The sequence below is a fragment of the Rhinatrema bivittatum genome, chromosome 18, assembly GCF_901001135.1.
Source record: "Rhinatrema bivittatum chromosome 18, aRhiBiv1.1, whole genome shotgun sequence".
In the NCBI taxonomy this organism is placed as follows: Eukaryota; Metazoa; Chordata; class Amphibia; order Gymnophiona; family Rhinatrematidae; genus Rhinatrema; species Rhinatrema bivittatum.
The window spans coordinates 1,518,099-1,540,223 of record NC_042632.1 but is presented as its reverse complement, the minus strand read 5'-3'; the positions used below and the strand labels follow the sequence as shown (position 1 = coordinate 1,540,223).

The 22,125-nt window shown below is 45.1% G+C and overlaps 1 protein-coding gene across 1 annotated transcript in view; it reads left to right on the top strand.

Moving 5' to 3' along the window:
• LOC115079628 (dedicator of cytokinesis protein 2-like) overlaps window positions 1-22,125 on the top strand; it is a 991,955-nt gene that overhangs the window by 185,791 nt on the left and 784,039 nt on the right. The window contains 1 exon segment of the mRNA XM_029583335.1: window positions 6,855-6,990. Coding sequence (XP_029439195.1) covers window positions 6,855-6,990 — 136 coding nt within the window.

Below are 22,125 nucleotides of genomic sequence, written 5' to 3'. Positions count from 1 at the left end.
GAGTTTCTATGAATGTAGGGTGTTGTAGATGTTATGTTTGGGAAGTGATCCAGTGTAGTGAACACCACCTTCAGGAGTGACTCCAGGTGGAGAAAGACAGGGATAGCTGGAAGGTCTCTGATGATCACTGGGAAGGAATGTGACTGTGGCAGGAGGAGTGTATGGAGCTGGGCAATGGCTGTGATATATGGAGCAGAGTACTGGCTGGGAACAAAGTCAAGGTCCAGGCATGGTCAAGGCAGGCAACAGAGTCAAGGTCTAGGCAGGGTCAAGGCAGGCGGCAGGCAACAGAGTCTAAGTCCAGACAGGGTCACAAGAACCTTATAGCAAGACAGAGACGCCCGAAGATCACACACACACACACACACGACAAGACAGAGGGCCCGAAGCCACGCACACACAGCAAGGCAGAGGGCCCGAAGGCCATGCACACATGGCAAGGCAAGGCAAGGCAGAAGGCCCGAAGGCCACACACACACAGCAAGGCAAGGCAAGGCAGAAGGCCCGAAGGCCACACACAGCAGCAGCAAGGCAAGGCAGAAGGCCCGAAGGCCACACACAGCAGCAAGGCAAGGCTAGAGCAGGAAGCCCAACGAGCTTGATGCCGAGAAGCACTGGAGTCTAGGGTAGGCAGGGCTATAAAGGCACATCCAAGACATAGAGCAGATGGATTGGGCCCAGCCAGGAGAGCCTGCTCTTGAAAGACCCCTGGTGGTGAGGCGGTTGCACATGCAGCCATAGCCGTACCAGTACCCCCCCCCCCCCTCTAAGGCCTCCCCCTCCTCCTGGGTCCCAATTCTGCAGGGGGTACTGAGTGATAATAAAGTTAGACTCCTCCTGAGGTGGCATTGTAATTTTCAACCCCTCCTGAGTTGCAGTGGCAGGTTCGTTCCCCTCCTGAGGGTAGCGAGGTGGGCTCAACCTCTTTCGGAGCTGATGCAGTGATTCACTCCCCTCCTGGGGAGAAATGAATTCTACCCCATCGTGGGGCGGCAAAAACAGCCTAGCTGTCAATAGTCCTAACCTTCTTAGTTGGACCAGAAGCAGTATGCAGGGTAGTCGAGCTGACTGTTTTTCCTAATGAAACAGCTGGTCCTATAGCTGAGCAACAGGGGCAAGGTTTGCCTGGAAGTAATAGGCTTGGGATACATGCACACTTCCACCATCCAGGCTTAGGAGTAGAACAGTTCAAACATTCCTGGTAGACAGAAACATTCTTGCACATTTACTACTGTGCTTTGCAATCATATGTATTCTATTATATCAATAAGCATTATTTAATAAGAATTATATATCGTGGAATGAGCCTGTTGTACGTATAATCATTTCTTTTTTATTACATTAATCACTTTTCTATAAATGGCACAAAACTGCAGATAAAATGAAAGGGAAGCATATGGGTGTCTGCGAAAATTTTGGAGGTTGAAAAGGGGTCCACGCTCACCAAAAGGTTGGTAACTCCTGGTCTAGATGGACACTTTAGCTGCAAATTCTTCATATTGAGCCAGGTCTTGTCTCCTAGCTTGAACTGGGGAGCCGGGAAATGCTTCTTGTTGGCCTTCTTCTTGCTTCACTCTGTGGCCTTGGTCCAAAGGTTGAGTCTGAGATCATATTTCGCAAAGAGTTGTGAATGGAAGATACTGGCAAGAAAATCCTGGGATGTCGTCCATAGACTATAACAAGTGAAGACTCACTTGTGTGATTATTATAACAAAATTCTGCCCAAGTTAGTAGAGAGGCCCAATCATCATATCACTCATTGTCATATGCACGAAGAAAGGCTTTCAGAATTTGATTGATTCTTTCAATTTGCCTGTTGGACTGAGGGTTGTAAGCAGAAGAAAGGTTCAAGATAATTTAGAGTTATTTGCACAGTGTTACGTGATGGGTGTTTAGTGTGCCCTTGGGCCCTCAGCCCGACCCCAGACAGATCCAGGACCAAACCAAGGGTTGACGGCGTGATCCACTATGGCAAATGGTCTTACCCTCCGCCAGGCCGGCAAGCTCCCAAGGCCAACAACAGGATGATGTTGGAATATGAATGGTCCTCCGACCATTTCCGAGCCCTTTCAGACCTGCCGCTTGGATTGGCATGGAGCAGCAGGCCTGGCCTGAGGTTGAGGGCAGACGGGCCTTGACATGAGACATGGCAGACTTGGGTTTGATGCGACGGCATCACAGACGAAGACTTGGGTTGATGCGACGGCATCACAGACGAAGACTTGGGTTGATGCGATGGCATCACAGACATGACGAGGAACTTGAAATCCAGACAAGACAAGACGCAAGGCAGGAGGACATTGGCACTGTCTCTCAGGGTGCCCTACTCAGCCCACCCATGGGACTGAGTCGCGGACCACCCTGTCCCACTGTGCACCCTACACAGCCCGAGGATCACGCTGGGAGCGGGACAAGCGCAGGAAGGATCCAGTCGAGGTGGGACTCTGACGACAGAGCCAATGTCATCCGAAGCACCAACACGGATGGCAGGACAAGACTGCCTCAGGAGCTCAGGGACACCAGTCCACCTGCAGGCTTCTCCAACCCGGGAAAGACGTCATCTGAGGGAGCAGGACCGACAGGACCAAAAGGCTCAGGAGCACAGACGTGAACACCAAAGAGGGCAGGACACCAGGAGGCGAAAATACCAGGAGACGAACACCAGGACACCTGGACGAGGACCTCAGGCACGAAGACATAGCATGAAGACATAACTTGACATGGCGAGATGAAATGAAGAGGAGCTCCACGAAGAAGACCTGATGTAGCTCTGGCAGGCAGGAGCCTCCAGAGTGAAGTAACTCCGATGCAAGGCGAAGACTGAATGATGGAGCAGCCCTTTATAGGGCTGGAGCAGGAAGTCCAATCAGAGGTGGGGCCAGCTCACTTCCTGTGTCTGGCCCTTTAAATACAGAAGAGAGGCGCGGCTGCATGCCTAGAGGGAGCAGGAAGAGCTGTGCAGGACCGCGGACAGTGGCCTGCACCGACGTACAGCGTGAGAAACGCAGGACTGGGCCTGAGGAGCAGGCCCGACACGGCCAGTGGCTCCAGCCGCTGCAAGCAGCCCTCGAGGGCGGCTCCAGCCACCAGGAAAAGACTGAGGCTTTGCGGCCTCCAGCCGCGAGGGTGGTATCGACGTCGGCGGCAGTTCCGACCACGCTGAAGATGGCAGGAAGTCCGCGGCTCCAGCCGCGTCGAAGAGGAGCAGCACGGGCGGCCTCCGGGCCGCAGGGAGAACACAGGCCGCGGCTCCGGCCGCGCAGAAAGGCCCAACGGCGGCGTCTTGCTGCGTCGATGAAGCAGCAGCAGAATGGGGCGAGTGAGTGCCTGCTCGCGAGGGAACCTGCGGGCAGATTCATAACACACAGATTGCACCAAAACTTGGAGGTGAACTGTACTCACTATTGCTGATAATGTGTTCTGGTAAGCCATGCAGGCAAAAGATGTTCTTGAAAAACTGGTGAACTGGAGAGGTTATAGGTAGAGATTCAAATGGTCCAAAATGAACCAGTTTGGAGAATCAGACTACGATGACCCAGATAAGAGTAAAATCCTCGGATGGTAAGACTTCTGTGATAAAATCCATCGAGATGTGGGACCATGGTTTATCAGGGATGGGAAGAACTGGAGAAGTCCCTATGGATGTGAGTGAGAGGGTTTGTTGCAAGCACAGTTAGGGCAAGATCTTACATAGCATCAGACATCTTGGAAGAGCTGTTGCCACCAGTACTGTGAAAAATTGTGTTTCCTTTATCACTGTATTTTATTTTCTGACTACTGCTCCAGATGGCTTCGAGCCATCATTGTTATTTATTTTTTGATCTCTACTAAAATATGTTAAATATATGATAAATTACTAATAATCTGTAACCTACCATTTAAAACAGCCAGTCTCTGAAGACTGGAGGGTGTCCAATGTAACATCAATTTTTCAAAAGGACTCCGGGGTGATCTGGAAAACTATATATCTTTGAGCCTGGCATTGGTCTTGGGCAAAATAATAGAAGCTAGTCTTAAAAGCAGAATTGCTAGCCGGATGGATAGATAAGGCCTAATGGGAAAGAGCCAATGTGGTTTCTGCAAAAAGAGATCTTGGGATATTACAAATCTAGAGGATATTTTTGAAAGGGTAAATAAATATATAGAAACATAGAAATATGATGGCAGAAAAAGACCATATGGCCTATCTAGTCTGCCCATCTGCCCAATTAATTTAGATATATAATTCCAATCACTTTCTTAAATAAAGGTGAAAGAGTTGATACAGGGTATTTGGATTTTCAAAAGGCATTTGACAAAGTCCCCCAAGATAGATCCCTCAGGAACTTAAAAAGTCATGGAATAGGAGGCGGCATCCTATTGTGGACTGAATAAAAAAGAAACAAAGGGTAGGACTAAGTTTCCATATGGAAAAAGGTCATTAGTGGAGTAGCACAGGGAGCTGTACTGCGACTTGGCTGTTTAATATATTCATACATGATCTGGAAATAGAGCAATAAGTGAGGAGATGAAGTATGCAGATGACACCAAATTATTCAAAATTGTAAACAGCAGTGGATTATGAGGTACGCAAGATGAAATTTACTGTTGACAAATACAAAGTGATGCACATGGGGAAAAAGAATCTCAACTACAGGTATACAATGCTGGGTTCCAAATTAGGAGTCACCACTCAGGAAATGGATCTTGGCGTCATTATGGACGTTACATTGAAATCATCAGCCCAGTGTGTGGTAGCAATCAAAAAAGCAAATAGAATTTTAGGAATGATCTGAAAGTAATGGAGAATAAAACATAAAATGTCATATTGCCTTTGATTAGAGTCAAGGTGTGTCCTGCGCCATGTGCAGTTCTGCTTGCCCTACCTCAAAAAAGACAGTGGAACTTCAAAAGGTGCAGAGGCAACTAAAACAATAAAGGGAATGGGCCATCTCTCCTGTGATGATAGGCTACGCAGACTAGGGCTCTTCAGCTTGGAACAGAGACAGCTGAGAAAGGTCACAATTAAAGTTTATAAAATCATGAGTTAGATGGAGCTGTTAAATAAAGGACAGTTGCTTATCTTTTCAAATAATACTAAAACAGGGAGACACTCCATGAACCTGACAACCAGCTGATTTAAAACACATCATAGACATAAGAACATAAGAACATAAGAAATTGCCATGCTGGGTCAGACCAAGGGTCCATCAGGCCCAGCATCCTGTTTCCAACAGAGGCCAAACCAGGCTACAAGAACCTGGCAATTATCCAAACACTAAGAAGATCCCATGCTACTGATGCAATTAATAGCAGTGGCTATTCCCTAAGTAAACTTGATTAATAGCCGTTAATGGACCTCCTCCAAGAACTTATCCAAACCTTTTTTGAACCCAGCTACACTAACTGCACTAACCACATCCTCTGGCAACTAATTCCACAGCTTTATTGTGCGTTGAGTGAAAAAGAATTTTCTCCGATTAGTCTTAAAAGTGCTACTTGCTAACTTCATGGAATGTTCCCTAGTCCTTCTATGATCCTAAAGTGTAAATAACCGAGTCACATCTACTCGTTCAAGACCTCTCATGAACTTAAAGACCTCTATCATATCCCCCCTCATCCGACTCTTCTCCAAGCTGAACAGCCCTAACCTCTTCAGCCTTTCCTCATAGGGGAGCTGTTCTATCCCCTTTATCATTTTGGTAGCCCTTCTCTGTACCTTCTCCATCGCAACTATATCTTTTTTGAGATGTGGCGACCAGAATTGTACACAGTATTCAAGGTGCGGTCTCACCATAGAGTGATATAGAGGAATTATGACATTTTCTGTTTTATTAACCATTCCCTTCCTAATAATTCCTAACATTCTGTTTGCTTTTTTGACTGCTGCAGCACACTGAGCCGACGATTTTAAAGTATTATCCACTATGATGCCTAGATATTTTTCCTGGGTGATTGCTCCTAATATAGAACCTAACATCGTGTAACTACAGCAAGGGTTATTTTTCCCTATATGCAACACCTTGCACTTGTCCACATTAAATTTCATCTGCCATTTGGATTCCCAATCTTCCAGTCTTTCAAGGTCCTCTTGTAATGTATCATAGTCTGCTTGTGATTTAACTACTCTGAATAATTTTGTATCATCCACAAATTTGATAACCTCACTTGTCGTATTCCTTTCCAGATCATTTATATATATATTGAAAAGCATCGGTCCAAGTACAGATCCCTGAGACACTCCACTGTTTGACCATTTAATCCTACTCTCTGTTTCCTGTCTTTTAACCAGTTTGTAATCCACGAAAGGACATCGCCTCCTATCCCATGACTTTTTAGTTTTCGTAGAAGCCTCTCATGAGGGACTTTGCCAAACGCTTTCTGAAAATCCAAATACACTATATCTACCGGATCACCTTTATCCACATGTTTATTAACCCCTTCAAAAAAATAAGCAGATTTGTTAGGCAGGACTTCCCTTGGGTAAATCCGTGTTGACTGTGTTCCATTAAATCATGTCTTTCTATATGCTCTATGATTTTGATCTTGAGAATAGTTTCCACTATTTTTCCTGGCACTGAAATTAGGCTCACTGGCCTATAGTTACCCGGATCGCCCCTGGAGCCTTTTAAATATATTTTTAAACTCAGTGTACAATCAAGTTATGGAATCTGTTGCCAGAAGATGTGGTCAAGGCAACTAGCATAGTGGGGTGAAAAAGTAGCTTGGACAGGTTACTGAAGGAAATGTCCTTAAAACAGTATTAGCCAGGTACACTAGGGAAAGCCATTGCTATCTATGGGAGTGAGCAATAAAAAATAGATTTACTTTTTAGGATCTGCTGTATGCATCATAGCTGCCATTTCTTTCTGCAGGATACTGGAACTGGATCTGATCGTTAGAGATGAAGATGGAAATATTCTGGATCCAGACAAGACTAGCATCATCAGCCTGTTCCATGCACATGAAGAAGCTAATAACAAAATTACAGAGCGCATGAAAGAAGAAGCGGTATTAAAACTTGATTTATATATTGCAGATTTCAAAAGCCGTTTAGCTGGGTAGATAGGCTGTCTGAAAATTAACCACCCTTTTCCTAGGTAAAAGTTCATATGGAGATCAACAAAGCTTGTTCTTTTACCCATGGGAATAGTAGGTGGGATAAGAGTGAAGTTAAATCAAGAGAGGCAACAATATGCGTAGTTTTGCATTTTCAAAACTACATGTATTATTTTTCATGGAAAAAAGTATCCATAGAAAAAGCAGGTACAGATCTCTGAGGGTTCTTTTTCCCTAGGCAATTTTGAAAGGGAAGGTACACAGTAGAACTTGAATATTTTGGAGAATAATTGAACTAAGGCTCTTAACAAGTCCTTAATGTGGAAATAACATAGTGAAAGAATAGAAAAGTGTTTTGCTGCGACAGAATGCATGACTACTGCTGAGAGTGCTGTAAAGCTTGGCCTTTCAACCATTAGCAGAAGGAATTTCCTAATGCACTACTGCTGACACCGGCTAAACATTCCAAAGGTTGCATTGGAAGTAACTCTAGAAAAGGGATCTGAATTTTGCCATATAGTCCAAAACAAGCTAATGCAGTTCCTGGTTTTAAGGGCAGTGTGTGGAGTTCATGCTGATTAAGGATGAAAGTACCAAGCAGTATTGGAGACCATTAAGGAAAAAATAGATGGGAGGAAGAGATGATGGGTAGCTGTGGAGTAAGAAGATATTCCATTAATTCAAGCTTCTTATAGCTTCTATGATGGAAGGGGCCATTGGGATCTATGTTCTATGATGTAGGTGGGCCAGAAGTCTGTTTTACCTGTATCCAGGAATGTAGGAGCAGATCTCAGGTGTTTCATGTCCTTCATTAAAAGGAGTTTAAGAGTAACCTTAATGGAGAACAAAATGTAGAGCAGATTTCAACACGCTGTGCAAGGAAATGAAATTGTTTTAAGACATTAGTGGTGGATGTTGTTGTTTGCCCTGTCTGATAATAACTTTTGCTGTTGTGGATGAAATTTATCTTGAATATAATGTGATTAGTTAGGAAGACACATGCTAAGTTCTGTGTGCTTCATCTGAGCAAATGTTGCAATCACTAATTTGTGTTTACTTCCTGTTGGTTGATTAACAGAGTGATAGTCCTGGAATTTCTAGCTACTGCATTTCTTTTGTTCCACTAGTTTAAAGCCAAATTCTGCAGCTTACCAACAATATTTGTAATTTTAAGATACTTCTCAAACATTTAGCAGAAAATAAAATGATAGAATTAGGTAAAAAATTGTCAAATGTATAGGCACCGTTCACTATTCATTATTGAAATGTTCAAAAAAGGAAACTAGTGTGACTTATGGTCACAGATTAATCCAGCCTTCTTCAAGAAATAAGAAATTGGGGCAAATTTTCAAAAGGTTACATGCATAAAAAAATAGCACATATGCACATGAGTAGCCTCTACCTGCATATTCTGTTTTTTTAAAAAGTCGAAAATCAATGCGTATTTTTACTTTCGCATGTAAAAATGGGGTGGTCTAGAGGCGTTCTGGAGTGGGGCCATCATTTATGTCCATGCCAGACCTGTGGATTATGTCCCCCTTGCTGACAGATGGAGGCAGAGAAAAACAAAGCTGAAAGCTGAACACTCCCCCTATAGGTCTGGTGCGGCTTTCAGCTCTTCAGTATTTGTCTCCAGCAGATGGTGTAGATGTGATGGTGCCGCAGCTATGTGTAGGTCATTTCCAAGAAGGATTTTTAGGTCTAGGTTAGGCCCAGGTTCCTGGTGGAGTGAAGGCTGAATCCTGAGGGTGTTCTGAGTGATGGTCCTGGTAGAAGAGATTCTCCCTTTCACCTTGGGAACCACTCCTTCATGGGGCAAGCACAGGGTGGTCCCGGGTGACTTTGTTCCCATGGTGGGTGTGACAGCAGCAGCTGCTGATAGCATTTTATGCTTGGTGGTCCATGGGCTGCTCCATGAACTGTCACACTCACCCTCTGGGCCGGCTCCCAAGATGCAGCAGGATGCTGGGCCAGGCACGCTGTTCCTCGGTGGTGGCAGGATGCCACTAGCACAGCTCCTGGATCCATGCGGCAGGACGCCGCTGGCATACATATGTCATGCCTCTCCGTATGCGCACACGCACAATTTCCCCTCATTTAAAGGGGCTGCAATGGAAAAACCACTGCGGCCCCTGCTGATAATGTCAGTGCTTCAGCCCTATAAACGGGCAATACTCCAAACACAACTTGCCTCAGCAACAGATCCAACTACTTGCTAAGTAGTGCAAGTTGCTTTCCAGCATCTCAGTTCTCATTTCAGCATCGTCTCAGGCTTCATTCCAGCATTGGCTTCAGTCTTCTTCCAGCCTGCCCTCAAGCCTCATCTAGCTGTCTCTGGTTTCTCTTCTGTCTTCTTCCTCGACTGTTCTTTCCATATTGTCCGCCTGTTCTTGTCCTCACCTACCTGACCTGCCTATTCATCCCTCTACTTCTCTAGTTGAACATAAGAATATAAGATATGCCATACTGGCGGCCCATCAAATCCAGTAACCTGTTTGCAACAGTAGCCAATCCAAGTTACAAGTACCTGCAAGTACCCAAACATTAGAAAAATCACAAGCTGCTATTGCTTATCATTACTGTAATAGCAGTTTATGGATCTTTCCTCTAGGGACTTATCCAAACCATTTTAAAACCCAGTTACACAAACTGCTGTAACCACATCCTCTGGCATTGAATTCCAGAGCTTAACTATGCACTGAGTGAAATAGAATTTTCTTCGATTTGTTTTAAATGCTTTTTAAATGAAGAGCATCATTGAATCTTAATCAACCCCGATGGTTTACTGTAACCTCTCCTCTAATCTTTATGTTATCTGTTAAAAATGTTAAATGTATTTATAATATTTATAATGTTATTTAAATGTTAATTGTTATTTGTTATAATGTAAGCCGCCCACGTGGCGACAGTTTTTTACTTCACTGTACACCGGTGTGATATGTATTTTATACAGGAACGTCGGTTTATAAAAACTAAAAATAAATAAATAAATAAATGAGTTACTTGCTAACTTCATGGAGTGCCCCCTGGTCCTATTATCTGAGTAAATAACCAATTTACATTAACTTGTTCAAGTCCTTTCATTTATTTATTTATTTATTTAGGGTTTTTATATACCGGCATTCGAGAACGCAGTCCCATCATGCTGGTTCACATTAAAACAAGTGTGCATCGTAAACAAAACTAAAACAATGGTGCGGAAAAAGGCAGTTACAAATAACAGGGAGATTAGAACTTGGCAGAGAGAGAAGAGAAAGGACAGGTTATTAATTCAAACATGTAACGATAGTGTAAAATAATATAAAATTCAAACAAGAAGGTTAGTCATGGTGTATGTGAAGGTAAGGATTGGCGTGGAAGGTAGATCAGTTTGAGTCCGGGAATGCTTGTGTGAATATCCATGTCTTTAGTCTTTTTTTGAAGGTTGAGATGCATGTTTCAAGTCTGAGGTTTGAAGGGATAGAGTTCCATAACGGTGGAATGGCTGTAGAGAATGCCCGATCTCTTAGTGTGATGTGTCTGGTAGATTTGGACGGTGGTACCTGTAGCGATCCTTTGTATGCATCTCTTGTTGGTCTTGTTCAATTATGTAGTTGGAGAGGGATCTGTATGTCGATGGGAGCCAGTAGGTGGATATTTTTGTATGTGGTAAGGATGGCCTTGTAAATAATTCTAAAGTGTATAGGTAACCAATGGAGGCTCTTTAGGATGGGGGTTATGTGATCCCTTCTCCTGGAGTTTGTCAGTATTCGTGCAGCTGTATTTTGTACCATCTGAAGCGGTTTAGTATAAGAAGCGGGAAGACCAAGTAGGATGGTGTTACAATAGTCTAATTTTGAAAAAATGATTGCTTGCAGGATGGTTCTGAAATCTTGGGCATGGAAAAGAGGTCTAATTCTTTTCAGCACCTGTAGTTGGTAGAAACAGTCTTTGGTTGTTTTGTTAATGGTGGCTTTGAAATTCAGGCGATTGTCAATTAGGACTCCTAGGTCTCTCACTTGTGTGATTGTTGGTGTGTCTTGTGTTGGTGAAAAGGTGCTGTTCTCAGAGGTGATGAGCAGGAGTTCAGTTTTGCCGGAATTTAGTACCAGGTTTAGGCTGGTGAGGAGGAGTTGAATTTTTTGAAGGCATGTGTTCCAGAAAGTCAGCGTTTTTGCAAGGGAATCCTTAATGGGGATCAGGACCTGGATATCATCAGCGTACAGGAAATGTTTGAGGTTGAGGTCGGTAAGAAGTTGGCATAATGGTATGAGGTAAATATTAAATAGAGTAGGAGACAGGGAAGAGCCCTGTGGGACTCCTACTGATGAAGTGTGTTGTGAGGATTCTTTGTTCTGTAATTTGACCTTGTATCTTCTGTTGCTGAGAAATGATATGAACCAGGAGAGTGCTGTGCCTGTGATACCCAAGGAGGCTAGCTGGTTGATGAGCAGGGAATGGTTAACGGTGTCAAAGGCTGACGAAAGGTCCAGTAGGATCAGTAGGAAGGCTTGTCCTTTATCAAGGCCCAGGATGAGGTAATCTGTTAAGGAGATGAGGAGGGACTCCGTGCTAAGTGTTTTGCAGAATCCGTATTGTGATGGGAATAGGAGGTTGTTTTCTTCTATGTAGTTTGAGAGTCGGGTGTTCACCAATTTCTCCATGATCTTGGCTATGAAGGGGAGGTTGGCGATCGGTCGGTAGTTGTTTGGGTCATTAGGATCTAGGTTTGGTTTCTTGAGTAGAGGTTTGAGTGAGGCCAATTTGAGGTCATCTGGGTAAGATCCTTGAGTTATTGAGCAATTTATTATGTCTGACAGGGATTTTGAGATAGAGTCTGGAATTGATAGGAGCAGTTTCGAAGGGATGTGATCTGATGGGTGAGAGGATGGTTTCATTTTCCGTAGAGTATCTTGGATCTCGATGGAGGAGGTGAGTTCCAGTTCAGCTAAGCGGGTATTGTTGACGGCGGTCTGAGGTGAGGTTGATGTAGAGACGGTGTTAGGGGGAAGCTGCGTTAGAAGTTTGCTGATTTTATTGTTGAAAAATATTGCTAGTTCTTCCGCTTTGGATTTAGCTTGGTTGAGAGCGATTTCTGGAGGGCTTGTTTGTGTGAGGTTAGAGACGTAGTTAAAGAGGGCTTTAGCATCAAAGACTAGGTGGTGGATCTTGGATGCGTAGTAGTTCCTCTTGGATTTTAAAGTATTGGATTTATATTGGTGAAGAGTAGATTTATAGGTAGATAGGGTGATGGTGCATGGGTTTTTGCGCCATTTAGCTTCTTTTTGTCTTAGCATTCGTTTAAGCTTTTTTAGCTCTGGTGTAAACCACGGTTGCCTTTTGGATGAATTGGGGTGTGGTTTTTTTGTTGTTAGCGGGCATAATCTGTTGGCAATGGATTCCGTGATGTTGTTCCACGATCGTAGAGCTGAATTCGGATTGGTGAGATCTACTTGGGTGAGATGTGATGATATGTGATTGCTGAGATCTTTCATGGAGCATGTTTTCCTGTAAGAGAAGCAAGGGGAGGGAATGGGAGATGGACTGGTATCTTTTATTGAGAATGACGCTGTTATACGGGAATGATCTGACCAAGGGACCTTAGTGCAGATGGGGTGCTGGACCGGTTTAATTGCTGTGTTTATGAAGATAAGGTCAAGCGTGTGGCCAGCTTTGTGTATGGGTTTGTTGACTAGTTGAGAGAAACCTAAAGCGGAGAATGCTGTGAGTAAGGCTTCGCAGTTGGGTGATAGTATAGAGTTGTCGACATGGAGGTTGAAGTCTCCTAAGATTATAGCTGGGGCGTCCAGATTAATGAAGGAGGTGGTTAGTTCAACCAGAGGTGAGGGGTCTGTTTCAAGGACACCTGGAGGGGCGTAGACAAGTAGAATTTGGAGTTTGTTTGAGGAGAAGAAGCCAATTTCGATTTTGGAGTTTGTATTGGTGGAATGCTGCGTGAATCTGAGGTCTTTTTTTGTAGCTAGGAGGATTCCTCCTCCTTTTTTTCTTCCCTGGCGAGGGATGGAGAAGAAATTGTATGTCTCTGTGGGTAGTTGATTAATTATTGCAGTGTCAGAGGGTTTGAGCCAGGTCTCAGTGATTGCGCATATATCCGGCTTTCATGATTTTGTAGACTTCTATCATATCCCCCCTCAGTCGTCTCTTCTCCAAACTGAACAGTCCTAACTTCTTTAGCCTTTCCTCATAGGGCAGCCATTCCATGCCCCTTATTATTTTGGTCACCCTTCTCTGCACTTTCTCCAGTTTAACTATATCCTTTTTGAGATGCTGTGACTAGAACTGCACACAGTATTCAAAGTGGGTCTCACCATGGAGCAATACAGAGGCATTATGACATTTTCCGTTTTATTCACCTTTCCCTTTCTAATAATTCCCAACATTCTGTTTGCTTTTTTGATCGCCACAGCACACTGAGCCTAGGTACACTATAACACCTAGATCTCTTTCCTGGGTGGTAACTCCTAAGATAGAACCTAACGTGTAACTATAGCAAGGGTTATTTTTCCCTATATGCATCACTTTGCACAAGTCCACGTTAAATTTCATCTGCCATTTGGAAGCCCGGTCTTCCAGTCTTGCAAGGTCCTCCTGCAATTCATCACAATCTGCTTGAGATTTAACTACTCTGCATACAAATTTGATCATCTCACTTGCCGTACCCCTTTCCAGATCATAAATAAATATATTAAAAAGCACCGGCCCAAGTACAGATCCCTGAGGCACTCCACTGTTTACCTTTTTCCACTGTGAAAACTGACATTTTAATCCTACTCTGTTTCCTGTCTTTTAAGCAGCTTGCAATCCACAAAAGGACATCGCCTCCTATCCCATGACTTTTTAGTTTTCTTAGAAGCCTCTCATGTGGGACTTTGTCAAACACCTTCTGAAAATCTAAATATACCACATCTACTGTTAGGATTTGTAGGTATGTGGGCCCTGGGCCGAGGTGAGAGATGGTACCGCCCACGGGGAGGAGCCTTGTGAGCCTCATCGTCGGGAGGCGAGGTCTCAGCAGACATTAGACACAGCTGTGGATAGAGTCTTTATTAGAGAGATAGACAGGCACTGCCCACGAAGCGGGGAGTGCAGGTGAAAGTTAGAGAGTCTGTGCTGTGGGGTATACCCAGCGGGAATACCTCTATGGTGAAGATACGGCAATGGTCTGCAGAGTGTGGTACACCGATGAGGCTCCTCTGTAGAGATGACATGATAGTGGCCCGCAGTGTGGGGTACATTGATGGGGTTCCTCACTTATAGATGGTACGGTATTGGCCCGCAGCGCGGGGTACACTGGTAAGTTATTCTGAGGGAAAGCATCTGGAGACTTGGAGCTTGCCCGATCTGTGCACAGCTCTCTTCTTTGAAAACGGAGCTGACTGAGGTTAAAGCTCAATTAGCTTCAATTAAAAGAATTACACCCACATTGCATTACTCAGAAAATAATTCCCCAACATCAAAGAATAACCAGGAGTCAAGAAAAAGAAATACAGTAGACTCAGGTAGGATAACACATGTGTCCCACAGTCACCCATTCTTGACAGATGGGAAGCCAACAAGTATACCCCCCCACTCAATTAGTTCATCAAGTAAATCATTAAAAACAGGATCACAGTGGGCTCTGGTAGAATTAGACCTGTAACAAGGAGACACACACAGTATCAAATGCAACAAGAACATAAAGCCCTCCCTATATTAACTGAAGAAATTCTAGAGAAAAACATTGACGTGTTACCAGAAAAGAGAAAAAAACAATGCATGCAGAATTTCAAGATCCATAACCAAAAGAAAAATCTAATTGAGATGGATAACTCTGTCATCAATGGTACAACTGCAAAAGGAAAGAGTAAAGTGAATAACAAATCTCAACTAAAGTCTCATAAGGAGTACAGGAAAAGCAATAACCGTAAAGAGAGTACCTGGAAGGCTATGACCACAAATGCTCATAGTTTGGGAAATAAAATCCCAGATCTGCAGGCCCTAATGACAGAGGCAGAACTGGACATCGTTGCTATCACAGAGACATGGTTCACAGAATCTCATGATTGGGATACAGCAATACCAGGCTATAACTTGTTAAGGAAGGACAGAGTGGATAGAAAAGGGGGAGGTGTGGCTCTTTATGTCAGAAATAATATCCAAGCATCTGAGCTGCAAGGAAGTTGGGGCAAGGAAGAAGCACTATGGGTCGACCTAAAAACAGATGATGGAGCATCCATTTATATTGGAGTGGTTTACAGGCCTCCAAACCAAAAGGAAGAGCTGGACAGAGATCTGGTTGAAGACATCCATAAGATAGGTAAGAAAGGGGAAGTGATGATCGTTGGTGACTTTAATATGCCAGATGTAGACTGGAAAATCCCATCTGCAGAATCTAAAAACAGTAGAGCAATAGTGGATGCCATGCAAGTATCTTTGTTCAAACAAATGGTATTGGAACCCACGAGAGAAGGAACTATTCTCGACTTAGTGCTCAATAATGGAGATATCGTCTCTGATGTCAAGGTGGGCGCCCACCTCAGCACCAGTGATCATCAAACGGTATGGTTTAATATCACTAAAAGAATATGGAAAAGAAGCACAAAGACCAGAGTTTTACAGTTCAAAAACACAGACTTTGAGGAAATGGGGAAGTACCTAGAGGAAGAACTAAATGGATGGGAAAATGAGAGAGATGTGGATCAGCAGTGGACCAATCTAAAAGGAGCAATCGCCAAGGCAACTGCTCTATATGTTAGAAATGTAAAGAAAAGAAAAAGAAAAATGAAACCTATCTGGTTCTCAAAGGAGGTGGCTGACAAAATTAAAGCTAAAAGAACTGCATACAAGAAATACAAAAGATCCCAAAGGGAGGAGCACAAAGAAGAATATCTGATTCAACTGAGGGAGACTAAGAAATTAATCAAGTTGGCAAAAAGTCAAGCGGAAGAGAGGATTGCCAAGGAGATAAAATATGGTGACAAAACATTTTTCAGATACATCAGCGAAAAGAGAAAAGTCCAAAGTGGTATAGTGAAATTGAAAGGTGGAAATGATCAATGTGTGGAGAGAGACGAAGAAATGGCAGAAATATTAAACGAATACTTCAGCTCTGTGTTCACTAAAGAAGACCCTGGAGAAGGACCATCTCTACACAACAAGAAACTGGAGGGAAGCGGAACAGAGGAAAATCCCATTTACAGTAGATAATGTATGGGAAGAGCTAAAGAATCTGAAAGTGGACAAAGCCATGGGGCCTGATGGGATTCATCCAAGGATACTGAGGGAGCTCAGAGATGTGCTGGCGGGACCGCTGTGCGACCTGTTCAATAGATCCCTAGAAACGGGAGTGGTGCCGGTGTGATTGGAGAAGAGCGGTGGTGGTCCCGCTTCACAAGAGTGGGAACAGAGAGGAGGCTGGTAACTACAGACCGGTTAGCCTCACTTCGGTGGTGGGAAAAGTAATGGAGTCACTGTTGAAAGAGAGAATAGTGAACTATCTACAGTCGGGAGAATTGATGGACCAGAGGCAGCATGGATTCACCAGAGGAAGATCCTGTCAGACAAACCTGATTGACTTTTTTGACTGGGTAACCAAGGAATTGGATCGAGGAAGAGCGCTCGATATCATATACTTGGATTTCAGCAAAGCTTTTGATACGGTTCCGCACAGGAGACTGGTGAATAAGAAGCATGGGAGTGAGTGCCGAGGTGGTGACCTGGATTGCAAATTGGTTGACGGACAGAAGACAATGTGTGATGGTAAATGGAACCTTCTCTGAAGAGAGAGCGGTTTTAAGTGGTTGTACCGCAAGGATCGGTGTTGGGACCGGTCCTGTTCAATATCTTTGTGAGCGACATTGCGGACAGGATAGAAGGTAAGGTTTGTCTTTTTGCGGATGACACAAAGATCTGCAACAGAGTGGACACGCCGGAAGGAGTGGAGAGAATGAGACGAGATCTAAGGAAACTGGAAGATTGGTCGAAGATATGGCAGCTGAGATTCAATGCCAAGAAGTGCAAAGTCATGCATATGGGGAGTGGAAATCTGAATGAACTGTATTCGATGGGCGGGGAATGGCTGATGTGCACGGAGCAGGAGAGGGACCTTGGGGTGATGGTGTCTAATGATCTGAAATCGGCGAAACAATGCGACAAGGCGATAGCTAAAGCCAGAAGAATGCTGGGCTGCATAGAGAGAGGAATATCGAGTAAGAAAAGGGAAGTGATTATTCCCTTGTACAGGTCCTTGGTGAGGCCTCACCTGGAGTACTGTGTTCAGTTCTGGAGACCGTATCTTCAAAAGACAAAGACAAGATGGAGGCGGTACAGAGAAGGGCGACCAGGAAGGTGGAGGATCTTCATCGGATGACGTACGAGGAGAGATTGAAGAATCTAAATATGTACACCCTGGAGGAAAGGAGGAGCAGAGGTGACATGATACAGACTTTCAGATACTTGAAAGGTGTTAATGATCAAAAGACAACGACAAACCTTTTCCGTAGGAAAAAAATCAGCAGAACCAGGGGTCACGATTTGAAGCTCCAGGGAGGAAGATTCAGAACCAATGTCAGGAAGTATTTCTTCACGGAGAGGGTGGTGGATGCCTGGAATGCCCTTCCTGAGGATGTGGTGAAGACCAGAACTGTGAAGGACTTCAAAGGGGCGTGGGATAAACACTGTGGATCCATAAAGTCAAGAGGCCGCCAATGAAGAGTGGGTGACTCGCCAGAATGAGGGCTACTGCCTGGAGTCAATACCCTTATTAAATAAACATACACATGCTTACTGTGACTCCAACATCGCTCTAAGCTTCAACAGCAAGAGGAAATGTGGAAAAAAGGATTCGCACTCACAAAGAGGGGAGTAGCTGGCTTATTACGGCGGTTACTACCCCAAATCAAATAAGTCTGATACTTCACTTTCAATGCATATACAGCATAGTTCTCTGATTCAACGGCAGGGGAGAAGAAAAACCGATACTTCACACTTCCAGCAGAGCTCTCTGCTTCAACGGCAGGGGAGAAAATGAGGGTTCGCACTCACAAAACGGGGAGTAGCTGGCTTGTTACGGCGGTTACTACCCCAAACCAAATGTGCCTGATACTTCACTTTCGATGCACATCCAGCATGGCTCTCTGCTTCAACAGCATGGGAGAAGACTGATACTTCACGCGTATCCAGCATAGCTCCCTGCTTCAACGGCAGGGGAGAAGAAAAACAACCAATAAGGGCTGTATAACATAGGCTGGGTTAAAACAAATAAGCATGGGTGTAGCTTGCTTATTGCGGCGGTTACTACCCCTAACTAATCAAGCTAGATATTTCACTTGGATGCAGCTCCATCACTGCTCTCTACATTAAAAACTGGGGGTGGAAGGGAAATAGAACCAAGAGCTAAGAGAAACAGATAAGTATGAGAGAAAAAATGTGTGAAGCTTGCTGGGCAGACTGGATGGGCCATTTGGTCTTCTTCTGCCGTCATTTCTATGTTTCTATGTTTCTATAAGGGTTTCCCATTAGAGGTGGTATGGTGGTAGTCTGCAGCGCAAAGTGCACCGAGGAGGTTTCCTTACTTAGAGATGATATGGTAGTGGCCCGCAGCATGGGGTACACCGGTGGGCATTCCACACAAGAGATGGTACAGTGGTGGTCCGTAGAGTGGAGGTACTCACAGTAGCGAATGTTCCAGGAGAAGCCCCGGGGATCTGGGATAGGCAGCAGTCCAAGGTGGAAGACCCTCCGAGGAACGGATAGCCAGAGACAAGGAAAGGGCCCCCAAGGAGCGGGTACCCAGAGCATCTCACGCCAAAGGTGCAGGAACTGGAACAGGAAGTCCGTATTGTGCGTAGAGGATCCAGCAATGAGGGAACTTGTTGCAGAGTCAGTTGGCTTAAGTATGCTGTAATGGTGACGTCATCCAGAGGGGACGCCCCCGAGGTTCCCTCCATGACGTGCTTAAGACTGGCCTGCGTGCATGCCTAAGTGATTCCAAGGGCAAGATGGCGGTTGCCAGTGCCCACGCCATCCCGGGAACACCAGTTAGGTCAGTGGTAGCTGGCGGACACCACCATTCTCCCCAACAGGGTCAATGCAGCAAAGAAAGAGGTGAGCATCAGTGGTCACAGCCATCTGCGACCGACAGGCATAACAGTACCCCCCTTCTTAGGGCCCCTCCCCAGGGGTTTTGGCTTTCTTGGGTGAGAAGTATGGAACTGTTTGATCAGCTCTTTGTCAAGGATGTTGACTGCAGGCTCCCAGCTATTCTCTTTGGGGCAAAATCCTTCCCATGAAATCACATATTCCCAGCGCCTTCCATGCTTCTTCATGTCCAAGATTTCATTAACCTGATATGTTATATTCTCTTCAGCAGTCAGAGATTGGGATTCAGGTGGTTTCTTCGAGAATTCAGACAGAATGAGCAGTTTTAAGAGCCAGATGTGGAAGGTGTTGTGGATTTTAAGTGAAGTGGGTAACCGAAGGCTGTAAGTAACCGGGCCCAGTCGGCGAAGTACTGCAAAAGGCCCGATGTATCTGGGAGCGAAGCAAGCTGAGGGCTGTTTCAAGTGGATAAAGCGGGTGCTAAGCCATACTTTGTCTCCGGGGTTCAACTGAGGAGCTGCCCGTTGACGGGCATCATAGAATTTCTTTGCCTTTTGAGCAGCTTGCTGTAGAAGTTGTTTAGTGTGTTCCCAGAGTTGGTGTAACTCTTGTGCAGAAGCCTGTGCTGCCGGAGATGACACAGACAGGGGTACTGGAAGAGGAGGCAGAGTCTGGTGTCCATAAACAATTTGGAAGGGTGATGATCCAGTAGAAGTGGACTGGTGGGAGTTTAAGGCAAACTCTGCCCAGGGTAGAAAATCGGACCATTCATTCTGCCTAGAGTTCACATATGCCCGGAGAAACTGCTTTAAGGTACGGTTCGTCCTCTCTGTCTGTCCACTGGCCTGCGGATGGTAGGCTGATGTGAAGTTCAGGGATATGTCAAATTTCTTGCATAATGACCTCCAGAATTTCACAGTAAATTGAACCCCTTGATCAGAGAGTATGTGTCTTGGGAGTCCGTGGAGGCGAAAGACGTGGCGAATGAACAATTTCACTAATTCCAGAACCGAAGGTAGACCAGGTAATGCCACCAAAGTGAGCCATCTTCGAAAAGCAGTCCACGGTGACCCAAATGGTGTTGTTGCCACTGGATGGGGTTAAATCCACAATGAAATCCGTGGTTATATGAGTCCACGGCTCACTAGGTGCAGGAAGTGGTTGAAGGAGCCCCCAAGGGAGGCCTGTCAGTGGCTTCTGACAGGCGCAAGTGGGACATGATTCTACATATGCTTGAGCGCCTTTTATCATGGTTGGCCACCAGTAGAACCTTTGAATAGAAATAGTTCTGGCTTGTCCAGGGTGGCCTGCGAGCAAGGAATCATGCACCCATCGGAGGATTTTCCTTTTGAGTGGTTGGGGAACCACTGTCTTCCCAGATGGCCCTGTGTGTGTGACGGAGAGAAGCAGTCTCATTGGATCGATGATATGCCATGGAGTATATGGAACATCTTCAGTGGTGACATGAACGGGAGAGTGCATCAGGCTCGGGTGTTCTTATTGGCTGGCCGGTATCGCAAGAGGAAATTGAACCGGGGTAAAAAAAAGAGATACCGGGCCTGACTGTGATTAAGGCATTGAGCATAGTGTAAGTACTCGAGGTTCTTGTGGTCAGTGTATACCGTGATCTGGTGCTGCGCTCTCTCAAGCCAGAGACACTACTCCTCGAAGGCTAATTTAATCGGCAGTAATTCCTTGTCCCCGATTCCATAATTATGCTTCACCGGAGAGAAGCGTTGGGAGAAGAATGAGCATGGGTGCAAGGTGTGATTGGCTGAGTGCTGGCTGAGGACTGCACCAACACCGATGTATGAAGCGTCCACTTTGACGATGAAGGGTCGTCGGGGATCTGAGTGACATAAGCACAGTTCTCGTAGAAACGCCTCCTTGAGTTCTTGGAAGGTGGTCATGGCTTCAGATGACCACTGGGAGGGATTGGCTCCCTTTTGAGTCATAGCTGTGAGTGGGGCGGTCAGGGTTGAATAACGGTAGATGAACAACCTGTAGTAGTTTGTAAAACCAAGGAATCTTCGAAGCATCTTAAGACCTGTTAGTTGAGGCCAATCTTCTGTGCATCCATCTGGAACCCCTGGCATGAGACCACATAGCCCAGAAAGGGAACAGATTCCTGGTGAAAGGAGCATTTCTCCAATTTGGCATATAACTGATTATCCCTCAAGGTTGTAAGACGTTGGCGATGTCCAAGTGGTGGCTCTGAAGGTCTTGTGAGAATACCAGAATGTCGTCCAGATAAACTACGACACAGCTGTAGAGCATATCTCTGAAGATTTCATTCATCATATTCTTAAATACGCCGGGGCATTACAGAGGCCACACAGCATTACCAAATATTCAAAATGGCGTCGCGAGTGTTAATTGCGGTTTTCCATTCGTCGACCCGACGTATCCTGACCAAATTATACACTCCTCTGAGGTCCAATTTGGTAAATATCTTGGCCCCTTGGAGCCTGTCAAAAAGTTCAAAGATTAATGGCAAGGGGTAGCGATCCTTCTGGATAATCTCGTTTAAGCCGCGGTAATCTACTTCTGCCATGGAGAGTGCTTGGAGGTCGTGTCCCCAATGCCTTGCCTAGCTACTACAACATCCCTTCCGGGCTGGAGGAAGCCGTCCTTTTTTCCCACAAAAAAAGAACCCGGCTCCAGCAGGAGACTTAGAAGGCCGAATGAAGCCTTTTGCCAAATTCTCTCGTATATATTCAGACATGGCCTTTCTCTCAGTCAGAGAAAGTGGGTAAACCCTTCCCCTGGGAGGCTCAGTGTTGGATAATACATTTATAGCGCAATCAAATGAGCGATGAGGCGGTAAAGTGTCTGCGGCTTTCTTGGAGAACACATCTTTAAAAGAGGAGTACTGCAGTGGAAGGCCTGGAAGGGATGTTGTAGCTAGGCAAGGCATCGGGGACACGATCTCCAAGCACTTCCATGGCAGGAGTCGCCCCAGTGGGACAGTTGTAAAGTGCTCCAATCGAATTGTGGTGTGTGTGCAGT